At 34.0% G+C, this 18,397-nt stretch overlaps 2 protein-coding genes and 1 long non-coding RNA gene across 13 annotated transcripts in view; 1 reads left to right on the forward strand and 2 right to left on the reverse strand.

Moving 5' to 3' along the window:
• The window catches only part of LOC121126635 (glutamate receptor ionotropic, kainate 2), a 53,562-nt gene extending 50,130 nt beyond the window's left edge, over positions 1-3,432 (forward strand). For all 7 annotated transcript variants that reach the window (XM_040721940.2, XM_040721939.2, XM_040721941.2 and 4 more), the window contains one exon: positions 2,591-3,432. In XM_040721940.2, coding sequence (XP_040577874.1) covers positions 2,591-3,196 — 606 coding nt within the window. In that variant the 3' untranslated portion in view covers positions 3,197-3,432. The remainder of the gene's footprint in view (positions 1-2,590) is intronic.
• On the reverse strand, positions 474-9,513 carry LOC121126636 (uncharacterized). 5 transcript variants are annotated; one of them, XM_040721946.2, is made up of 5 exons: positions 9,430-9,482; positions 8,925-9,306; positions 7,683-8,869; positions 7,391-7,630; positions 474-900 (listed from the first exon to the last, which is right to left on the reverse strand). In XM_040721946.2, the coding sequence occupies exons 2-5, from the start codon at positions 9,092-9,094 to the stop codon at positions 878-880; spliced, it is 1,620 nt and encodes a 539-aa protein (XP_040577880.1). In that variant the 5' UTR covers positions 9,095-9,306; positions 9,430-9,482; the 3' UTR covers positions 474-877. The 5 variants fall into 5 exon arrangements, with proteins under 5 accessions (XP_040577880.1, XP_071748063.1, XP_040577878.1 ...); XM_071891962.1 differs by lacking the exon at positions 474-900 and adding an exon at positions 6,743-7,342 and having other exon boundaries at positions 8,925-9,275; positions 9,430-9,513; XM_040721944.2 differs by lacking the exon at positions 474-900 and adding an exon at positions 6,743-7,321 and having other exon boundaries at positions 9,430-9,488.
• On the reverse strand, positions 4,256-4,861 carry LOC139906695 (uncharacterized). The gene is made up of 2 exons (XR_011782438.1): positions 4,631-4,861; positions 4,256-4,580 (listed from the first exon to the last, which is right to left on the reverse strand). It is a non-coding gene; the product is annotated as an uncharacterized lncRNA (long non-coding RNA).
• Positions 9,514-18,397: the final 8,884 nt, after the last annotated feature.

Consider the following 18,397-nt stretch of genomic DNA (forward strand, 5'->3'; position numbering starts at 1 on the left):
CTTCTACCATACAAACGTTTCAGTAGCTTCATAGCCCTTCTTATTGATAAGTAGCAAAACTACCTTACCCAAAGGTTCTCCCTTTAAACAAATCTTCAAATACGAAAACTTCAGTAAAGGATCCATGTTTGACGAATTAATTAATGTTTCAAATGATTCTCTCAAGCATGAGAAGTCCGTTAATGCTCCATCAAATGAAATTAACTGAAGGCTTGGAACAGCATTAAGTACAGTTGGATGAATAAATGCAAGTTCCCTTGTATATTTCAACTCTGCTTCTCATTCATTTTAAATAGTTTTGCTTCAATCAACTTAACAGCTCTTTTTGACTCCTTGAGCAGCTTCACATATTTATTTTGGGGACCATTATGTTAATCTACAACGTCCTGAACAATCTCCATACTTGCACATTCTTCCATTCTATTATATGATTAGGATCACCTCTCATAATTTAGACCTAATAAATCAACCAATTTGATGGGAATCATCATCCTCTTATATAATTTCACTTTCTATATTATTATATGCCTCTAAATAAGCCTCCTTATTTTTGCTCAAAATAGCAAGACAAGCATCTACCTTTTTAGTTGGAGCCATAATACAACAAATAAATTCCTAGCACAATATAATTAATGGAATGCTCCGATATATAACCCTACACATACAAACAAAGAAGAAGAATAAACAATAGCGAATTAAATGAACACGTAAACAAATAACTAAATTCTAAATTTAGACCAATGTAATTGTAAATTAAATTGTTTGCCATAAACGACGTCAATCCTCAACAACCACGGTTTCCGATCCAAGACTACAATCCAAAGAAATCACAATGATCTTCACTAAATCGCTAATATCCGGCTCGAATGACCATATGTTACTTCCACATAATGCACAGCCCTACAATGTGGGACAAAGTAATTAAACACTTATTTATTTAATCATACTCGACAACAACGTGTCATTATTTATTCTAGCAAAAACATCTACTTTTTTATAATAAGACGATAAAAAAAATACATATTAACAAGGAATTACAAATATATATGTGGAGGTACACAGAAAAGAATAGCATAATAATAATTAACAATTTAGTATTATTAAATCCTAAAATTACAAGGGAAGAAATGGCTACACTAAAGAGGATAATTTTGAATTTGAAAGGTATGCATCTGAACTATGCAATAATTTTGTTATCCAGGCAAGCATTAGATAATGTTTCCGAAAATATTATAAAGGAAAAAAAGAGCCGCCTTAGAAATTCACTAACAATATTTATAGTATTGGGGAGCATTGCTTACCTTAGTTGGAGTGATTTTCCATTATTACGGTATTTATCTACTGATTCAGTCGTAAAAGGAGTCCCTTCAAAATAAAGACTGCATAGTCATAAATTCGCGGCAGTTGTCTAGTAATCAAATCTCTTGGCATGGCCCTTAGCCATTTGGCAAAATTTTGGAGTTTTTAAGCAGGTTTTTTTACACTGAGTCACACTATAAAATAATCTACTATCGAACTTTTAGCCATGCTATCTCTACCAAAATATAAAAGTACATTCTGGTGTATTTTTGAACTTTGATGCTATATATTCTAATCCATGTTTTTTTTTATCATTTCTATCATATTTCGTGTTACAGATTTGTTGTTTTCATTTTTTTATAAATTGCAAATACTTGTCTTCTGATCCGTTACCATCTTAAAGTCTGTCATTATTAGGACTTCACTCGTTGGATTCGAATTCCAATCTCTCAGAATATTAGACCCAATAAATTTATAAAAGGGTGGGACGTCCTTATTTGGGCCATATATACTCAAAATCCAAACTCTTGACAATCTATGTGGTAGTAGCTATGGTTAAATTACCCTCCACCTTGAGCTCAAGATTGAACAATTTTTCAATCACTAAAAGGATTACCTTTGAAGGATGTTTAGACTTCCTATTAAATGCTGAGGATTTAATAATAACATATTTACCATGGATAATGTCTTGTATGTTTGTTTTTTTCATTTTAGTATCGCAGAGAGACAGAACATCAGGACTTAACTTCAGATACCTCAGATATATTCAAGTATTCCTCAAATCAGCCAGAGACTCTTAAATCGAAAAATGTCAAACATATCGGGATTATTTCAATGACTTGATCTTTACTCAAGCGTTATTTTTAGTTGAAACGTCACATATACATCCTTCAGTTAAGAGGTTTATGAACTACAATTCAGAACGCAAAGAATAGAAAGAAATTCAAAGTTTCAGTCTTAACAACTATTAATGATCAAATGCATCATAAAAAGGAGCTCAAAACTTCGAGTTCCTTAAGTTATAGGCCTAAAATTTTATTTTTGACATTTTCCAATTATAGGTAACTTTAGGTATGTTAAATTTAATTGATAAAATTGTTGAAATGTGGTAGAAACAAATTTAGGAATGTAAATTATTCATGAAATGACCCATATATATATATTTATATGTATTACTGATTTTGCTTACCAGTATCCAATTGTCGTTTTTTTTTTTTAAATAACATTTTTATTTTTGTTAGGCAGCTAAAAATTATCTTATCGAACTAAAATATTTCATATTTATACATAGAGAGACTGCAATCTCACTCAAGTTGGAGGTCTCCTTGACTCAAAAGGTTATGGCATTGGCACTCCAAAAGGATCCCTTTGGAGAGATCATTTATCATTAGCTATTCTGGAGCTTCAAGAAAAGGGAACTATACAAATGTTGTATAACAAATGGTGGAAAAATACAGGAGATGTATGTACAAGACAAGACAAAAGCAAGGATTCTAAAGCTCATCCACTAAGTGTAAAGAATATTGGTGGAGTTTTTGTTGTTCTTCTTTGCGGTCTTACTATCGCTATTATTGTTGCAATATTGGAATTTTGTTGGAACTCTCGTAAAAATGCATTAAGTGATAGGCAAAGCCTTTGCTCCGAAATGACAGAAGAACTTCGCTTTGCAATTAGATGCTATGGATCTCGACAGAAACCAGCCTTGAGAAGAAGTTGTTCTCAATGCTCTCCTGATGACACTTACGTCCCTGTTATTGAAGATTTTTCTAATACATCTCAAAGTGAAAACAAGATTTCAAACTCAGCAATATTATATGGCCTTGAAAGTTTTTCTCTTAATGATCAATGCCATCATTTTCAATATCATATTAATAAGAAACATTTAACAACCAAATAATAACTTAACTAAAGTCATTTAATAAAAGTCAAATAGAATTGAGTTAATTAGATTAATAGTCGAAATATATAATTTTTCTACAGCTAATATATGTATCCATATGTAACCTTTTTCTTTCTATTTCATTTTATTAGATATTTCCTCTACATATAGTGCCAATTAACCCCTATATTATGTAAATAGTATACTATGAATTTAAAAAATCACGTAATTAAAATAATTAGTATTGAAAACAAGATTTTCTAAAACTACGTATTAATCATTCTATACAACATGGTCTCAAATTCGACCCGGTTTCACTGCCAAAAGTTTGGAAAAAATCTTAATGATAGAAAATAAACATTGGGAATTGTTTAATCAATCTTTTATTGTGTAAAAATGTCGGTAGATTACGATTTCTAAGTTTTAATCCTTTATTTTTTGTCGTTTAACCAAGAAATTTGAATTTGTACCCAACTTCCCTCAAAAATGACAGTTTTCGTGTGACAAAATTTTTTGAAATCTCAAACTTGAAGACCTATAGAATCTACAATGTATATTAAAATAACCATTATTTATGTTCAAATGATATATAGTGGCCAGGAATTTAAAATAAAACTGTTTGTTTAGTTGTTTCTTCCATATTTTTTGTGCAATGGCCGTTTAAAAAATATGTATCAAGTAACAAACAAAATCAAAAATTCACACTTTTTGATAAATTTCTGGCTATAGGAAGAGACTACAGGATTGATTTAGGTATCATTTTATTTGAAATTTAATAAGCTTTAAATTCAAACCTAATTTATACTATTTCTTCTTCGGGACATTAAAAAAAAATATATATTACGCATAAGAAACTTTTTTCAGGTGTCAGACTACATCGATTTCCAAAACTTAAATTGATAAAATAAAATAATTTAAAGTAATTTATAATATAATTCAAATGAAGGAATAACCCAGCTTCATAGAGAAAGAAATGTATTATTTCTTTCTCTATACCCAGCTTGGGAAGTTCCCCTTGAGTGAGTAGAGTATTTACACACAATTTTTAAAATTATGTAACATATTGAAAAAACGATATATTTTTATTGTTGGATTTTATTGGGTTCCATATTGAAGTCGAAAAACATCCATTACACATATAATGAAAAAGCATTTTTCTGTTAATAGGATGATTGTCAAATGACATGCTTATCACATAGAAGCTTAAATCATCCAATATTTTTAATTATGATGTCATATTGGTAAGATGCTGACAATTTATCAATTTCGATGAGGGCAACTACATCCTTGTATCGAGATGTTAACGAAGAAATCATCAATGTTAAAACTGTTTTACATACATTCCCATCAACTTCTCTATAGCATTTTCCACTGGTAAACTAGAATCTTTGACTTCAATGAACTATAACTTTAAAAAAAATACTAATCTTGATAATTAACGAAATTGGTTACCTTCATCTATCATCAAATGAACATATCGTTGAAAGCTGAACAATTCTGTTTTTCTTTGTTTTAAGTATATTTTAGTAGAATCATTTATTCCACATTCTACACTTAAAAAGCTAGATATTCTTGTCCGATAATCACTACGACGTAGCGGTAAGAATTTGCTAACTCTATTATACAAGCTTGATATTCTAAACCATATGGCAGCAAACGATAAGAGCTTATTTGTGTATTTCTCTTTATTTTGAAATAAAAGAAAGAATTGTTCTTTTATAAAATTCATTGTAACTATAAGGTAATGAGACATTTCTTCTTCTAATTCACTCATCAATTTATCTATTTTATTATTGTCCTTGAATTGAGATAACTCACTCAAATTGTAAGTGCAAAGGAAATACACTATTTTTAGAACTGTAGAAAAAAAAATAGTATTTCCTTCAGGCCATAAAAATATAATAAAAAAGATATTTAATCTCAGAGACAAAATTAATTAAAAGTTAGATTCCGAATTTTTTTAATATCGTATATTTTTGGTAAACCTTCATCTTTGAGACAAAATAACATAAATTCTGTTTCGTTAATGAAACTGATATCTTTCGAAAGTTGCCTTAAAAATAAGATCATCAAATGTGTTGTCCATTGTTGGTTTTTAAATTATTTTCTTAACTACCGAAATAATATTTTCACATGCAGTATAATTCTTTGTAGTTCCCTTCTTTTAATGGTTTATTTTAGGGAGAAATTGAAGGATAGGCCTCAAGCGTAAGTTTCTGTCCTTAAGGAGTATAAAAATAATATTTTTCTTTAAAATGTAATGAACAAACTACAGAATTACACGTAGTTATCTATGAGGATTCTTGACGGGTCATGTTGATCCATTTATGCTTATGAATTAAAGATTTGAGTAATCGATGTTGTCCGACGCCAGAAGGTAGTGTCCAACAAACTTGTTTACCATAATGAACGAACTTTTTATTATTACAATATTAATATATATTAAATGAATATAATACCATTTGAATGAAACTGATGCTACATAATCTTGTACAAACACGAGCTGAAGTTGATTCTTTATTTTTGAGGGCAAATTTATCCGTTTAGATAATTAGTAAAATTATTTTTCGACCATTTACTTTAGAAAACCTACTAAAAAAAATCTACTTCGATTTTGAACTATAAACGTGAAATATTATATGTAACTTTATTCTTTATCAGACACACAACCTCATCAAAATTTATTGTTGCTAATTTGTTTGAAAAAATTATCATAAAACAAAGAAAATTTAAAATAAGGTTTTATAAAAATAAATAATTTAATATTTTTACTATGAGAAAAACACTTATCTTGTTAAAATTCTAAACTCGCGTTCTTAAGAGTATTTTAAAATAAGGTATATTTTTTCGAGACGACTTGTACTGACGTATTTTGAGCATTTGAATTGACCTTTAGGCGTGCAAAGTGGTTGAAATTGTTAATATTGAAAATAATAATCCAAAATTTGAACGATGTAATTATTATTATAGTTTAACTGTTTATTAGGTAATTAAATACGGTTTCATTTTGGGGTTTGGAAATGACAATTCAATAGACGTGCACAAAAAGGATGTTAACTTACGGAGGGATAAGGGGAAGAAATGACATAACTTAAGTCCCGAACATCTATAACCTCAAAAATATCAGAATTCAGACAACTGAGAGAAAAGCTGAGACCAATTTTGGATTATGCGCTCGAACATTAATTCGATTATTGCCTTCACAATTTAATTGTACAAAACCCTTGTTCTCGAGTGTGATTAATCTAGGAAGGAGAACTTTCAACATTAATAATACAATTTATACAGAGCTAATATTATTATAATAATATATATATATATTATAGGTTAACTATGCATTAAAATATATATATAGATCCCGAAGGTAGACGAGGATTCATTAATCTTTCAGTGGGAGATGCTCTTACCTCAACAATCTACTAAATAGTGAGTAAAAGTACCAACCGTTTTTTAAAACCATGATACTGTATTTTTTCTCTAAAAGAGTTGCATCCAAGTTATTTGTCAGATATAATGTCGAACTTATTTTAAATCTCTTATGTTGGAGAAAATAAAAATCACATCTTGGCAAAGATATCTCTATTTTTAGCAATTGTCACACATTTTTAACCTCACGTCTTTTATGTTGCCTCTTGACAACATATTTATTAATAATATTTAATATTTTAGGTTTGTGATTGAAAATATTCAATAAATGGTTTTTGGATTCTCCAACTTGATCTCGAACAATTTTACTCCGTTGTAGATTTGCTTTAATCATTTCTTGAACTTTACTTAAATTAATTTCAGAGTGTGCCGAATCTTCTAAACGCTTTTGGAGTTCGCTAAGCTTTTCAGTTAATTCATCTTCCATTTCTGAAACATCTTCCATTTGGGCAAAAAGATGATATATTTTCCATCCGTTTATTTGTTGGGCAACATATCTATGGCTTGCTAACTCATTAACTGTAGGACGACGCTCTTCTTTCTCTTTAACATCGGTATAACGCAGAAAATGGTTGTGACATGATTTCCACGACTGATTATACGAAGATATTAATTGAGGAAAGTTGCGTCTTGGAAGGCAATCATCTTTAGAAAAATCATTACTATTAACGTCCATACCAACCTCAATTTCCCTGGATTTTTTACGCTTGTAGTCGACTTTGAAATGAACAAAAGAATCTGTCCGCTTGTAATTAAGACATGAACTAACAATAGAGTTTTGATTACCTTCGTTCCAAGATCCATCTCCTCGTAAATGAATCGACGTAAAGTTCTGCTTTCTAGGTTTTTTTCGAGGACTAACTACATCATTAAGAATAACTTGGGACGTAGCCTGCTGACCTTTGGTGGTATTGATTGTTTCTTCGCCTCCAGATAAAAATGAGTTACCAAAACCCGGGGATGATGTTGCTGAAAGTGTTGTAGATCCAGATGACAGACTTTCATCTTCTCTGCAATCAGCGTTATCTATTAAATAAACTATTGCAAAATAAGTATAAAACAATGTAAGGATGATGACCTGAAATAATTGAATCTCTTTCTCCTTCACGTCGTCTCAAAATCCCAGGTCTAGACGAATTGATAACCTTATGAGATGGTAGAGACAGAAGTGGATTACAGCATACTGTTGTTGACGAAGTAAGCGTAACCAACTGGTTGTTTAATTGAGTATGGATGGTCGTCGGAAAATTCTCATTTGAGTTCTGAAGGACAGCACTTACTGCCGAAGGTAAAGGTTGCTTTAATGGAGTTCCGGAAACAAGCACCGGAGTAACAGAGACAGATGGAGATTGAGCAAAAGGAAGTTGATTAGGAGGTAAACCAGCTGGAATACTTACAACTCTTGCTGGTTGAGGAGGTAAACTTAACGTCCCTACCTTTCTATGAGTGGAAGAATCTTCAAAAAAGGGAGACATAACTTGTCCCTTGTTAGTCGTACTGAGGTTTATAGCAGTTGGAACAGCTGGAATAAGCGTGACAGTTGTTACAGTGGGGACAGAGAGTGTGTTCCTTAAATAATCATTGGAGTGTCCAATACCTGAGGGCTGTGGACAGACACGAGCAATAGGAAGAGAGGCTTTACTGAGGGGAAGTGCAGTGGCCTGTGCATAAGGAAGAGATATCGTGCGCGGTTGAAGTTGAGGTTGTGGAGGTACACTGGATTTCTGGATGGTCACACTCGGAGTGGCAGAAACAGCAATGAGTTTCCCTTGATGTAAAGCAGGTGCAGTAGACACAGGAGGCGCTGGAATGCGAAGAGTGGCGGCCACGTTGGAGGTCTGGGGAAAGCTGTGAACCAGAGGCACGGAGAGGGAAGTGTGCGAGAGGCTCAGTGCGATGGGCTGAGAAGGGAGGCGGGCAGAACCACTCAAAGACACCACGGGAGTCGAGACGGATGCACTTATCCGCACGGTCTGAGGGGCACGCGCACTGCAGAGGCGCGTAGGGGTGATGTTCACAGGCTTGTAGAAGGTGGGCGAGGCGGAGCAACATGAGGCACCCCCGCCAGAGCAGCCACTCCCCAGTCCACTCGACGTCCACCCAGAGCAGCCACTCCCCAGGGGCGCATTCTTGCTCAGCACAGCCAAGGAGGGACACAGGGGCACAGAGGATGTGGAGGCGGGGCCCAGCGGGAATAACTGCAGTCCTGGGGAAGAGGTGGGGGCAGGGGTCCCTGAGGAGGAGGAGGCAACGCCCACGAGGGTCCTACAAACAAACAAAGTTACCAGTTACTACTCACGCCACACAGTCCCACTCTCACCTGCACACCACGTCACCCACATCCTCCGCCACATCCACAACCCTCAACCCGGAGTGCACAGACGGAATCCGCAGGGACACCAAATCACTCTCTCCGTGCTCCACACTCAACTCCTCCTCCATCACGTCACACACCTCTTCACTCATCCTCCAAGCCACAGATCCAGACATGCAACTAGCTCAAGAAGCTCTTCATTCAAGATGAGCTCTTGCCAGCTTTTTCTCTTCTTTCTCCTCTTTTCTTTCTTTTCTTCTCCACTGCTTTCAAGTTTTATTCTAGACTCGCACTCAGTGTCCCGGAATAATAATAACTTCCAGTGATGCTAGGCTAGCTGATTTTTCACTTTTATGACTAGAAAAATATCCATTTAGCTCATCTTGCACTAGTTTAGCCAATTTTTAGTAATGTCAAAAATATAAATAAAACGTCATAGGTTCGATTTTGGGGTGTAAGTTGATTATATTCAAATTTAAATTAAGGGTTGAAATATAATATCTAACAATACCTCTGGTAAAAGTTCAGATCCAATTTAAAACAAGCTAATCTATGTTGCATACTAGAACAAGTATTACTTTATACATGAAACACACAATCATTTTTTTTCTTCTTTTTTTTACCAACTAAGTGATATTTTTAGAGTAGAATAGTTATGTAATGAAAACAATCGTCTAATTAATGTCTTAAAATGTTGTCTTATATTGATAAAAAGAAAACAATCGTATAATTAATTACTTTAAAAAAATTCTTGGTTGATCTCTAATTTGAAATTATAAAAAGTTAGACACAAATTTGAATTTATTTGACTTATTATCGTCAAAATGAAGATATAATATAGGAAATAAATTATTATGTTATTCAATACTTAATATAAGACATCATCTTAACAGAGTGTCTCAAACCGTGTAATATATGCCTTCCTAAATAAAGTACTTAATCTTGTGGAATCAAATGAAAAGTACAATCAATTGAAAGAACTAAATACTAAAGAAATGAAGATATTTATTTTGAAGATTTTATGAAAATTTATTTATTATTTTGTTTGTGTTTAAAAAAATGTCAATGTAAAAAAAGTAAAAGTGAATTAGAGAAAAAATTGCAAGATTCTTTTAAACTGAAATGATACTTCACGTCGTTTTATCTTTATTGTATCATGCAACTTTTCCCTCAAAAAGAAAAAACGCCCAAAATCTGTTAATAAAATATGTCAATCACCCCAACAGCTATTTATATCTTATATATATGGGTAATAATTTTGGTAAGAATACAAAAGCGTGCGGGGACAAGAAATACTTATGCCATCATTGATTAAATAATATACATCTTCTTCTATCAAGAACGTTATCATTCCTGCCTTTATTATTCAATATTAATATAATATTAGATGCTGATAGTCGATAGAGAACTGAATAAAATGCCTAAAATAGCGTCGACTTCTGTCTGGATTTCTTAAAATGGAGGCCCAGGAATTTGGAAAATACTTATCGGATGAGAAACAGATAGCTTGTCGGATTTATCGATATAAATGTGCCGTTAGTCTCCTGTCTAGAACTACACTATCCTCATCTCATAACAAGAGTATAGATATTCATCTATAAAATCAAGTTAACGATGAATACATCAAGTCAGACTTTAACTGTGATCTCACAAAGATGCTTATTGTGTGTAATATAACCTTATCCATTGCTCATCATCCTACGTTCAAAAAATTTATGGAGAAATACACGGGTAAATTTTTCCCTTCCCGAAGAACCATAATTAATTAATGGAGGATATTGGTAATGATGTCATTTATAGAAATACCTCCATTGTAAATTCTGAAGTTAAGATAATTTTCAGTCTGTTTAGAGTCATCCACACCAAATTACGAAATGGAACTCTTAATTTTGTACCATCTAACAGTAAGTATTCATTTTTTTAAATCTAATCATAAAATATGATTCGATTTTAGCTAAAAATATAAAGAATTGTGATACACAACTCTTAAATGGCAAACACAACTGCTTAAATGGTGACAACAACGGTGGCAGTAGCTTCGGATGGATCGCAACTAGTTTTTCTGACACTAGTTTTCTTCACTTAAAGGCTTGGGTATGATAATTAGGTTTTGCATTATTACATAGTCAATAAATATTACTTTTTCGTCACTTAAGAATTAGCTATGGTTTATAAGCTCCAAGAAATGATGTACAAAAAACTCATAAAAAGCAAAAACAATTGCTTAAATGATCACAACAACGGGGGTAGTTACATTGGGTGTAGCCTTTCCGTTGGGGAGAAAGCATCCCGAATTGCGACCTCTGTTCCAGCACGGTAGAGCAGGAGATACTTTTTACGTTCCGGGGACAATTCCCCAAACAAGGACAAGTAAATTTCGAATTTGTCCCACCATGACGACCATCTATGGCCACTTCGTGCACCATCCATCACGAATGGAGAGGGCTGCCTGTACCCCCAAGCTGTCCCGTCGTGCCTGAAGCACCATCTCCAGCGGCTTGAGCTCCATCGTTGAAGTCGAAGGAAATGGGATCACATCCACAACCCTTGATGTACTCTCTCACTAATGCCACGAGTTCCATTTTCTTTTTACCACTCAATTCGTCCTCACTTCCAAGTTCCAATCTGGAACATTCGCATCTCAGCTCCACAAGTGTGAGCTTCGGTAGTAGTTTCACCATCTTCGTCGCCACTTGTACTGTTCTACGAACCCCACCAACAGACGGAAGTAACGGACCGGAGTAAAGCCAATAAGAAGACCTTTTGATTTGGGGTACAATCATACACTAAAAATATATTCTATAAGGGATTACACTTAAAAAGGATGTACATGGACATAACTATTAAAATATATTAACATGTAAAACAAAAGGTACATTACTATCTATTTAAAACATGATCTAAAAGTATAAAAAAGACAAGACATAACAATATGTGAGTCAAGAATAGAACAGGGACGAGGGAAGAAGTCCCATAATAAAGAACCATAAGAATATATTACAATTACCATGTCATATCAAGGGAGAAGAGGGAATCGACAGCTGACAACAAAATACATAGGGTATTTTTTGTGTTAGCGAGGTAACACCATGACCAATCACCAAAATAATATATATAAAAATAAAAGAAAAATAAACTATCACGACAACAGTTCGAATGGAAGAATTACTAATCAATTAATTCTCTGTTATCTATTATATTATCTTTAGACATGATGTATTATTCATATTGGACAAGTCTCATGGATTGACAAACAAGCATTAGCATAATATATAGAGATATATAAAGCACTTGTAATTTTCGAGAGCCTGAAACCTTCCCATTGAGTTTGCCCCAACTATACATACCGCAATTAACTAAATTACATGAGTGTCGAATAATTTTTTTAGACCCATTTCTGTCGTCATTAAATATGTATTTACATTTATTCAATAAACAAATTAATTGAAAAAATTAAATATTGACAAGGGAATTTACATTAATATTTGTTTCTGAAGTTAATGAAGTTGGAGCCGGATTCTTAATATGAATTGAAATGAATTAATACCTAGTAGTCCCCTTAAATCTGAACACTGAATTTTAAACTTAAACAAGATATAATTTATTATAAATTAATACTATAATTTCAACTAAATTAATACTATAATTCAACTAAATCAATACTATAGTTTCAACTAAATTAATACTATAAATAGATATGTATCTGAGCTCTCTTAATAATTAATGTAGCCGTCCTTAGTGTCAATGATGGCTTCCAGGTGACCGTGGAAAGTCTGGCACCCGCTGCAGATGTAGTCCTCTGTCATAGCGTATTAGTGCTGGCTGACAATGACTTTTTGAGGGCCTCACTGTTTGGATGACAGATACTGTAGGCCTTCCCTTCGACATACACCCAAAAAGTGTTGGCATCAGGCCTGTAGGAGAAGGGCAAAAGTGTTAAAAAAAGAGTTCATATGAACTCAAAAGACTCATTTAAAAGAGTTTTGCAATGGAAAAGATGGATTTCTTTCATTGCTGGTATCAAAAGTTGGCTCACCACACTCACAAGGGTATTTCCACGAACTTTTTTGATAGCTCTCTGTACATTCTAGTGTGAAACCCCAAGATCTCTTGCATGTACCCAGGGCCGTACGTCAGTATTGCACTTTGTCCGCTTCAGCGGACCAAAAAAAAAAAAAACCTTACTCAACCGTCCACCAATCATATAGGTATAGTTGATAATATTGTAGAGAAAAACGCGTGCAAGGAGGAGGGGGGAAAAAAGACATATGGTATCATTGTTTAAAATACTGATGTGATTATCATCTGCCTGCTTTATTATGATTTTTGAGGGTATAATGAATGTATTTATTAGCAAAATGTTTAATGAAGATATACTACGTATAATTGACTTCGACGTTTTTTATCCGTCACAGTAGATTTGAAAACGTCACACTCCGTGAAATTGTAATTCATTATGAACCTTATTCTCAGAATAATAGCTAATGAAACGACAAAGTAGAGTATTTGAAATATATTTGAAGCTCAAAGTTTAAAAAAGAAGGCTTTAATTAAATATAATCTACATACTAAAAAATAAACCATTAAACATTTAAGTTAAATATACAAAATTAAACAATTAAAATCATATAACTATTAATAATAAAAAAATATAAATACAGAATATTGAAATAATAGATTGATCCAGATAATTTTTTCTTGTTTTAACATCGGAATTCAGTTAAATATGTCATAACTTTAGGTTGCAATACACAAGCGAGACGTGGAGTTTAATCAAAAAGATAATCACCCCTCTTTTTCATGTGGAAGTTGCTATATACAATTGTGCACAGGATAGATATATCTCTACCGATGAGATCTAACTAATTATTAATAATAAAGTAAATGTCAAAATCATAAAATTAGACAATAAATAAATTTTATAAATAAATTCATCGTAAAGATTTAGAGCAAAAGCTAATTATGTAGTAATGTCCGGCGATATTACTCCCTATTAAGAGCATCAAAAAAAGATTTTCCACCATTATTTAAGTATGCTTATATAACAACATACTATTATCATGATGGATATACACAATTGTTAATTATAATGCAACACCCAATGTAACTACCCTCGTTGTTGTGACCATTTAAACAGTTGTTTTTGCCTTTTATGAGTTTTCTGAACACCATTTCTTGGAGCCCATCAACCATAGCTAAGCCTTTAGTGATAAAAAAGGAATATTTATTGACTATGTAATATTGGAAAACCTAATTATCATACCCAAGTCTTAAAGCGAAGTAAGTAGTCTCAGACAAACTAGTTGCAAACCATCCAAAGCTACTACCCCCGTTGTTGTGACCATTTAAGCAGTTGTTTTTGCCCTTTACTGAGTTGTGTATCATAATTCTTGATATGTTTAGCTAAAATAGAATCATATTTTATGGTTATATTTAAAAAAAAATTGAATACTTACTGTGAGATAGTACAAAATTCAGAGTTCCATTTCGATATTCGTAAATACTTTTTACTGATAACTTGATCATCATTTGGTGTGGATGACTCAAAACATTTTTATATGTATTTCTATATATGACATCAGTATCAACATCCTCCATTAATTTAATGATGGTTCCTCGGGAAGGGATATGTTTACCCTTGTATTTCTCCATAAATTTTTTGAACGTAGATGATTAGCAATGGATAAGGTTATATTACATGCAATAAGCATCTTTGTGAGATCAGAGTTAATGTCTGACTTGATGTATTCATCGTCAAATTGATTTTATAGATGAATATCCATACTCTTGTTATGAGATGAGGATAATGAGTGGCGTGTATTTCTAGACAGGGGACTAAAGGCACATTTATATCGACAAATCCGACAAACCATCTGTTTCTCATCCGGTAAGTATTTTCCAAATTCTTGGGCCTCCATTTTCATAAATCCAGACAGAAGGCGACGTTATTTTAGGCATTTTATTCAGTTCTCTATCGACTATCACCATCTCATATTATATTAATATTGAATAATAAAGGCGGGAATGATAACGTTCATGATTGATAGAAGAAGATGTATATTATTTAATCAATGATGCCATAAGTAATTCTTCTTTTCACCTCGCACGCTTTTCTATTCTTACCAAAATTATCACCCTTACATATAGGTAAGTAAATATAGATGAATTAAGTCATAATTAATTATTAAAATCTATGATATATATGTACCTTATGACCAACTCATAATAGTACTGAGTCATTATAATAAAATTACATATTTGTAGCACGTACACCCAAAAGGAAGCTAGATAATTTTTCTCAAAATTGAACATGGAATACATTTTCCAACAAATTATAGTTCATTTAAATGAAAAAATGATTCTGATTAATCCTTTGGAGGCACCACAAATTATACTTAAAGTAGCCAAAATTCACCGGCACATTTATAGAATGAGTAAATTAATAAATTATATCTCTAAGACAATATTGGGGCCAAATTAAACGGAGGTTTTAAACTACAGTTAACACTCTCAGGTATCTCATTCATTGCAGAAATTTGAATTCAAATCCTGTAATTTACCATAATATCTCTTTCAAATATTGCCTGTCATTTTATAAATATAAATGATTGAACCTTTGAATATAAAACGCGTTTCCGCTACCCGTGATACATTTCTGATAATTAATAAATTACTGCAATTATTTCAAGAGTACTTTACAGCCAAAAATAAAAAACAAAGACGCACACAACATTTTTCGTATGAATTTAAAGTACTTCACATTGAGTGAATATTTGAGTTAGATATTACGTTTAACGTTACTGGTTGCAAATGTAAAGTACTTTATAGCCAAAAAAAAAAAAAAGATAGACGCACACAAGATTTTTCTTATTGAGTACTCTTGAAATATTTAAGAGCGTGAGAATTTGTTTCATTGAATACAAGATAAATTAAATTATTACTGCTTAAAAGAGACATAAATAATAGGTATGTACTTTTTAGAGTGGATTGTTGCAGTAATTTATTAATTATCAGAAATGTATCATGGGAAGCAGAAAACGTATTTTAACAGAGAGTTGGTGATTTGTTCTATCTGTCAGAAGGAATTACAGAAGGACAACTTTAATGATCACAAAGTTCAACTCCATAAGAATGACCCCAGCTGCAAGTATCAAGTGAAAATTGATCATAAGAAGCAGAAAACATTGAACTTTACTGTTAAGGAAACTTACATCCTCATCCTCAGTCACTGCCTCCTCCTGTCCCGATGCCCCTGCTCCAGTTGAGGCCTTACTGCCAGAACCAAGATCTGAAAAGTCCGTTTCTGCTGAAGAGAAAGTTACTGCAGACACAGAAAATAATGGCGACTCATCAAATTACTCCAGCGGACGGATTTCTCATGGAATAAGACTTCCTAATCTCAATATCGGACCAATCTTCTCTCCCGAGCAGCTCTCTGTAGTCAACAACAATAATATTCCCTCTGCAGAGGACTCTGAGACTAGCGACAATGTCCAGGGAGGTGAGAAGAGCAAGACTGAGGAGATGGAGTTTGTGAACGGAGGCCCAGAGTACCCTGTCGTCTTCACGAGCCAGCTGGGTCACCCGATACTTACCGGGCGGGAGCCAAAGCGGAAGGACATCCATACCAGAACCAGAGTGGAGACTGAGCGGGAAACTGTGCCTAAAGTCGAGAGAGATCATCCTCCACAGCCCAAGTTACAAACATACAGTCCTCAGATAGATGACAAATACTCCAGAGACTTTCAATATGATTGGTTCCGTAAGTTTCCGTGGCTAGAATATGACGAGGTTGAAAAGTCAGCCAAGTGTTTCGCCTGTTCCAAATTTTCCATTTCCAACCTTGGGAAATTTGAGTTCAAAATATGGAAAAACAGTTCCTCGTTGAAAGTTCATTCTAACAACAAAAAACACCAACTGTCGATGGAAAAGTGGATCAATTTCCTCACATCAAAGAGAAAGAATACCTCGGTTCTCGGCCATGTTCAGTCTCAACATGCTGAGGAAGTCGTGAAGTGGCGAGCTTATTTGAGGTATCTTTTCCAAACTGTTGGGTTCCTCGCAAAGCAAGGATTAACTTTTAGGGGCGATTCCGAAACAAGAGAAAAGTTGACGGAATCTAATGAAAACAATCGAGGAAACTTCTTGGAGCTTTTGTCCCTGCGTTCACACGACAATCATATTCTCAAAGATAAACTGGAGGCCGAAGTCAAAAAATTTGGTTCAGCTGGGGCAGGTTTTGCCAAATGGACTTCACCTGACATCCAAATTGAGCTGATAGAGATTATAGCATCCAAAGTGACGGAAAATATAATTGAAGATGTCAAGACTTGTGCCGGCGATGATTACTACTGGTTCTCTGTGATTGTTGATGAGACATCAGATATGTCAAACAGGAGCAGTTCAGTCTTTCACTGGGATATCTGACGAGTGAAGGCATCAAGAAAGAGAGCTTCCTCAAGTTTGTAAAAGTTACCCAGACTGACGGCAAATATTTGTTTGAGAAGCTTCACGAGGCTGTCAAGGATCTCGGCCTTAACCCCGCCCGCACTGTCTCCCTGGCTGCGGACGGTGCCTCCAACATATCCGGCATCAAGAAGGGTCTTGCCGCCAGGTGGAAGGAAGCAGCCCCACTATGTGTCTACATCCACTGCTACGCCCATGTCCTCAATATTGTAGTCAAGGATCTTCTCTCAGATATAACCCTGTTGAGAAATACAATGGGGACAGTACAAATTTTATACAACTTCATTGAAGGGTCACCAAAGAGGTCAGCAATCTACAAGTCGGTGAAGATAACAAGTAAAGATGAGGAGCATGCCAAAGTGATGCCCCTGAAGAACCAGTCTGCTACCTGCTGGAGTCTCCGCTACGATGCTGTACCCTCATAATAATGAGAAAAGATAAAGATACATTGTCGAGTTCAACAGCAACTTCTCTGCTCAACAGCATCTTTAGTCACGAATTTGTTTTCGGCATTGAACTGTTGAAGCCACTCCTCAGACACACATCTAGCTTGTCAGATGAACTTCAAGGCAGAAAGGTTGACCTAACAAAGGCCCGGAAACACGTCAACCTAGTGATTAGGACTCTTGAAGATCTTAAGAATGAGAAAATCTTTGAATCAATCTGGAAACTTGCTGAGTTGAAGTCGTCTGAGATGAAATCAGTATTTGACCAGGAGGACTCAATTGATTTGGAATTCAAGGAGGCGAAGATTCCAAGGAGAACAAATTGAAAAGGAACAACTGAATCCTACTTCCGTGAAACACATTTCGATGTTGCAATCAATAAGATTGTATTAGAGCTTGAGAGCAGATTTGCCACCGACGATACAAACATCACAATGGATCTCATTGCAATCGTCAATGACAGTGAAGTGGAGACCTGTGTCATTGAGCGTGTCGCCAAGCACTACAGACTTGAACTCGAGCAGCTCCAGTCAGACCATGCAATCTTCCAGCAATTCAAAGTTAATA

Source organism: Lepeophtheirus salmonis, chromosome 12, assembly GCF_016086655.4.
Source record: "Lepeophtheirus salmonis chromosome 12, UVic_Lsal_1.4, whole genome shotgun sequence".
In the NCBI taxonomy this organism is placed as follows: Eukaryota; Metazoa; Arthropoda; class Copepoda; order Siphonostomatoida; family Caligidae; genus Lepeophtheirus; species Lepeophtheirus salmonis.

Excerpts from the sequence above, each read along its gene's own strand:
- LOC121126636 (XM_071891962.1), bottom strand. The coding sequence starts at position 9,094 with ATGTCTGGATCTGTGGCTTGGAGGATGAGTGAAGAGGTGTGTGACGTG. Across the intron at positions 8,870-8,924 it reads GTGGGTGACGTGGTGTGCAG|GACCCTCGTGGGCGTTGCCT; the intron begins GTGAGAGTGGGA and ends GTTTGTTTGTAG. Across the intron at positions 7,631-7,682 it reads AAGAGATTCAATTATTTCAG|ATAACGCTGATTGCAGAGAA; the intron begins GTCATCATCCTT and ends TTTATTTAATAG.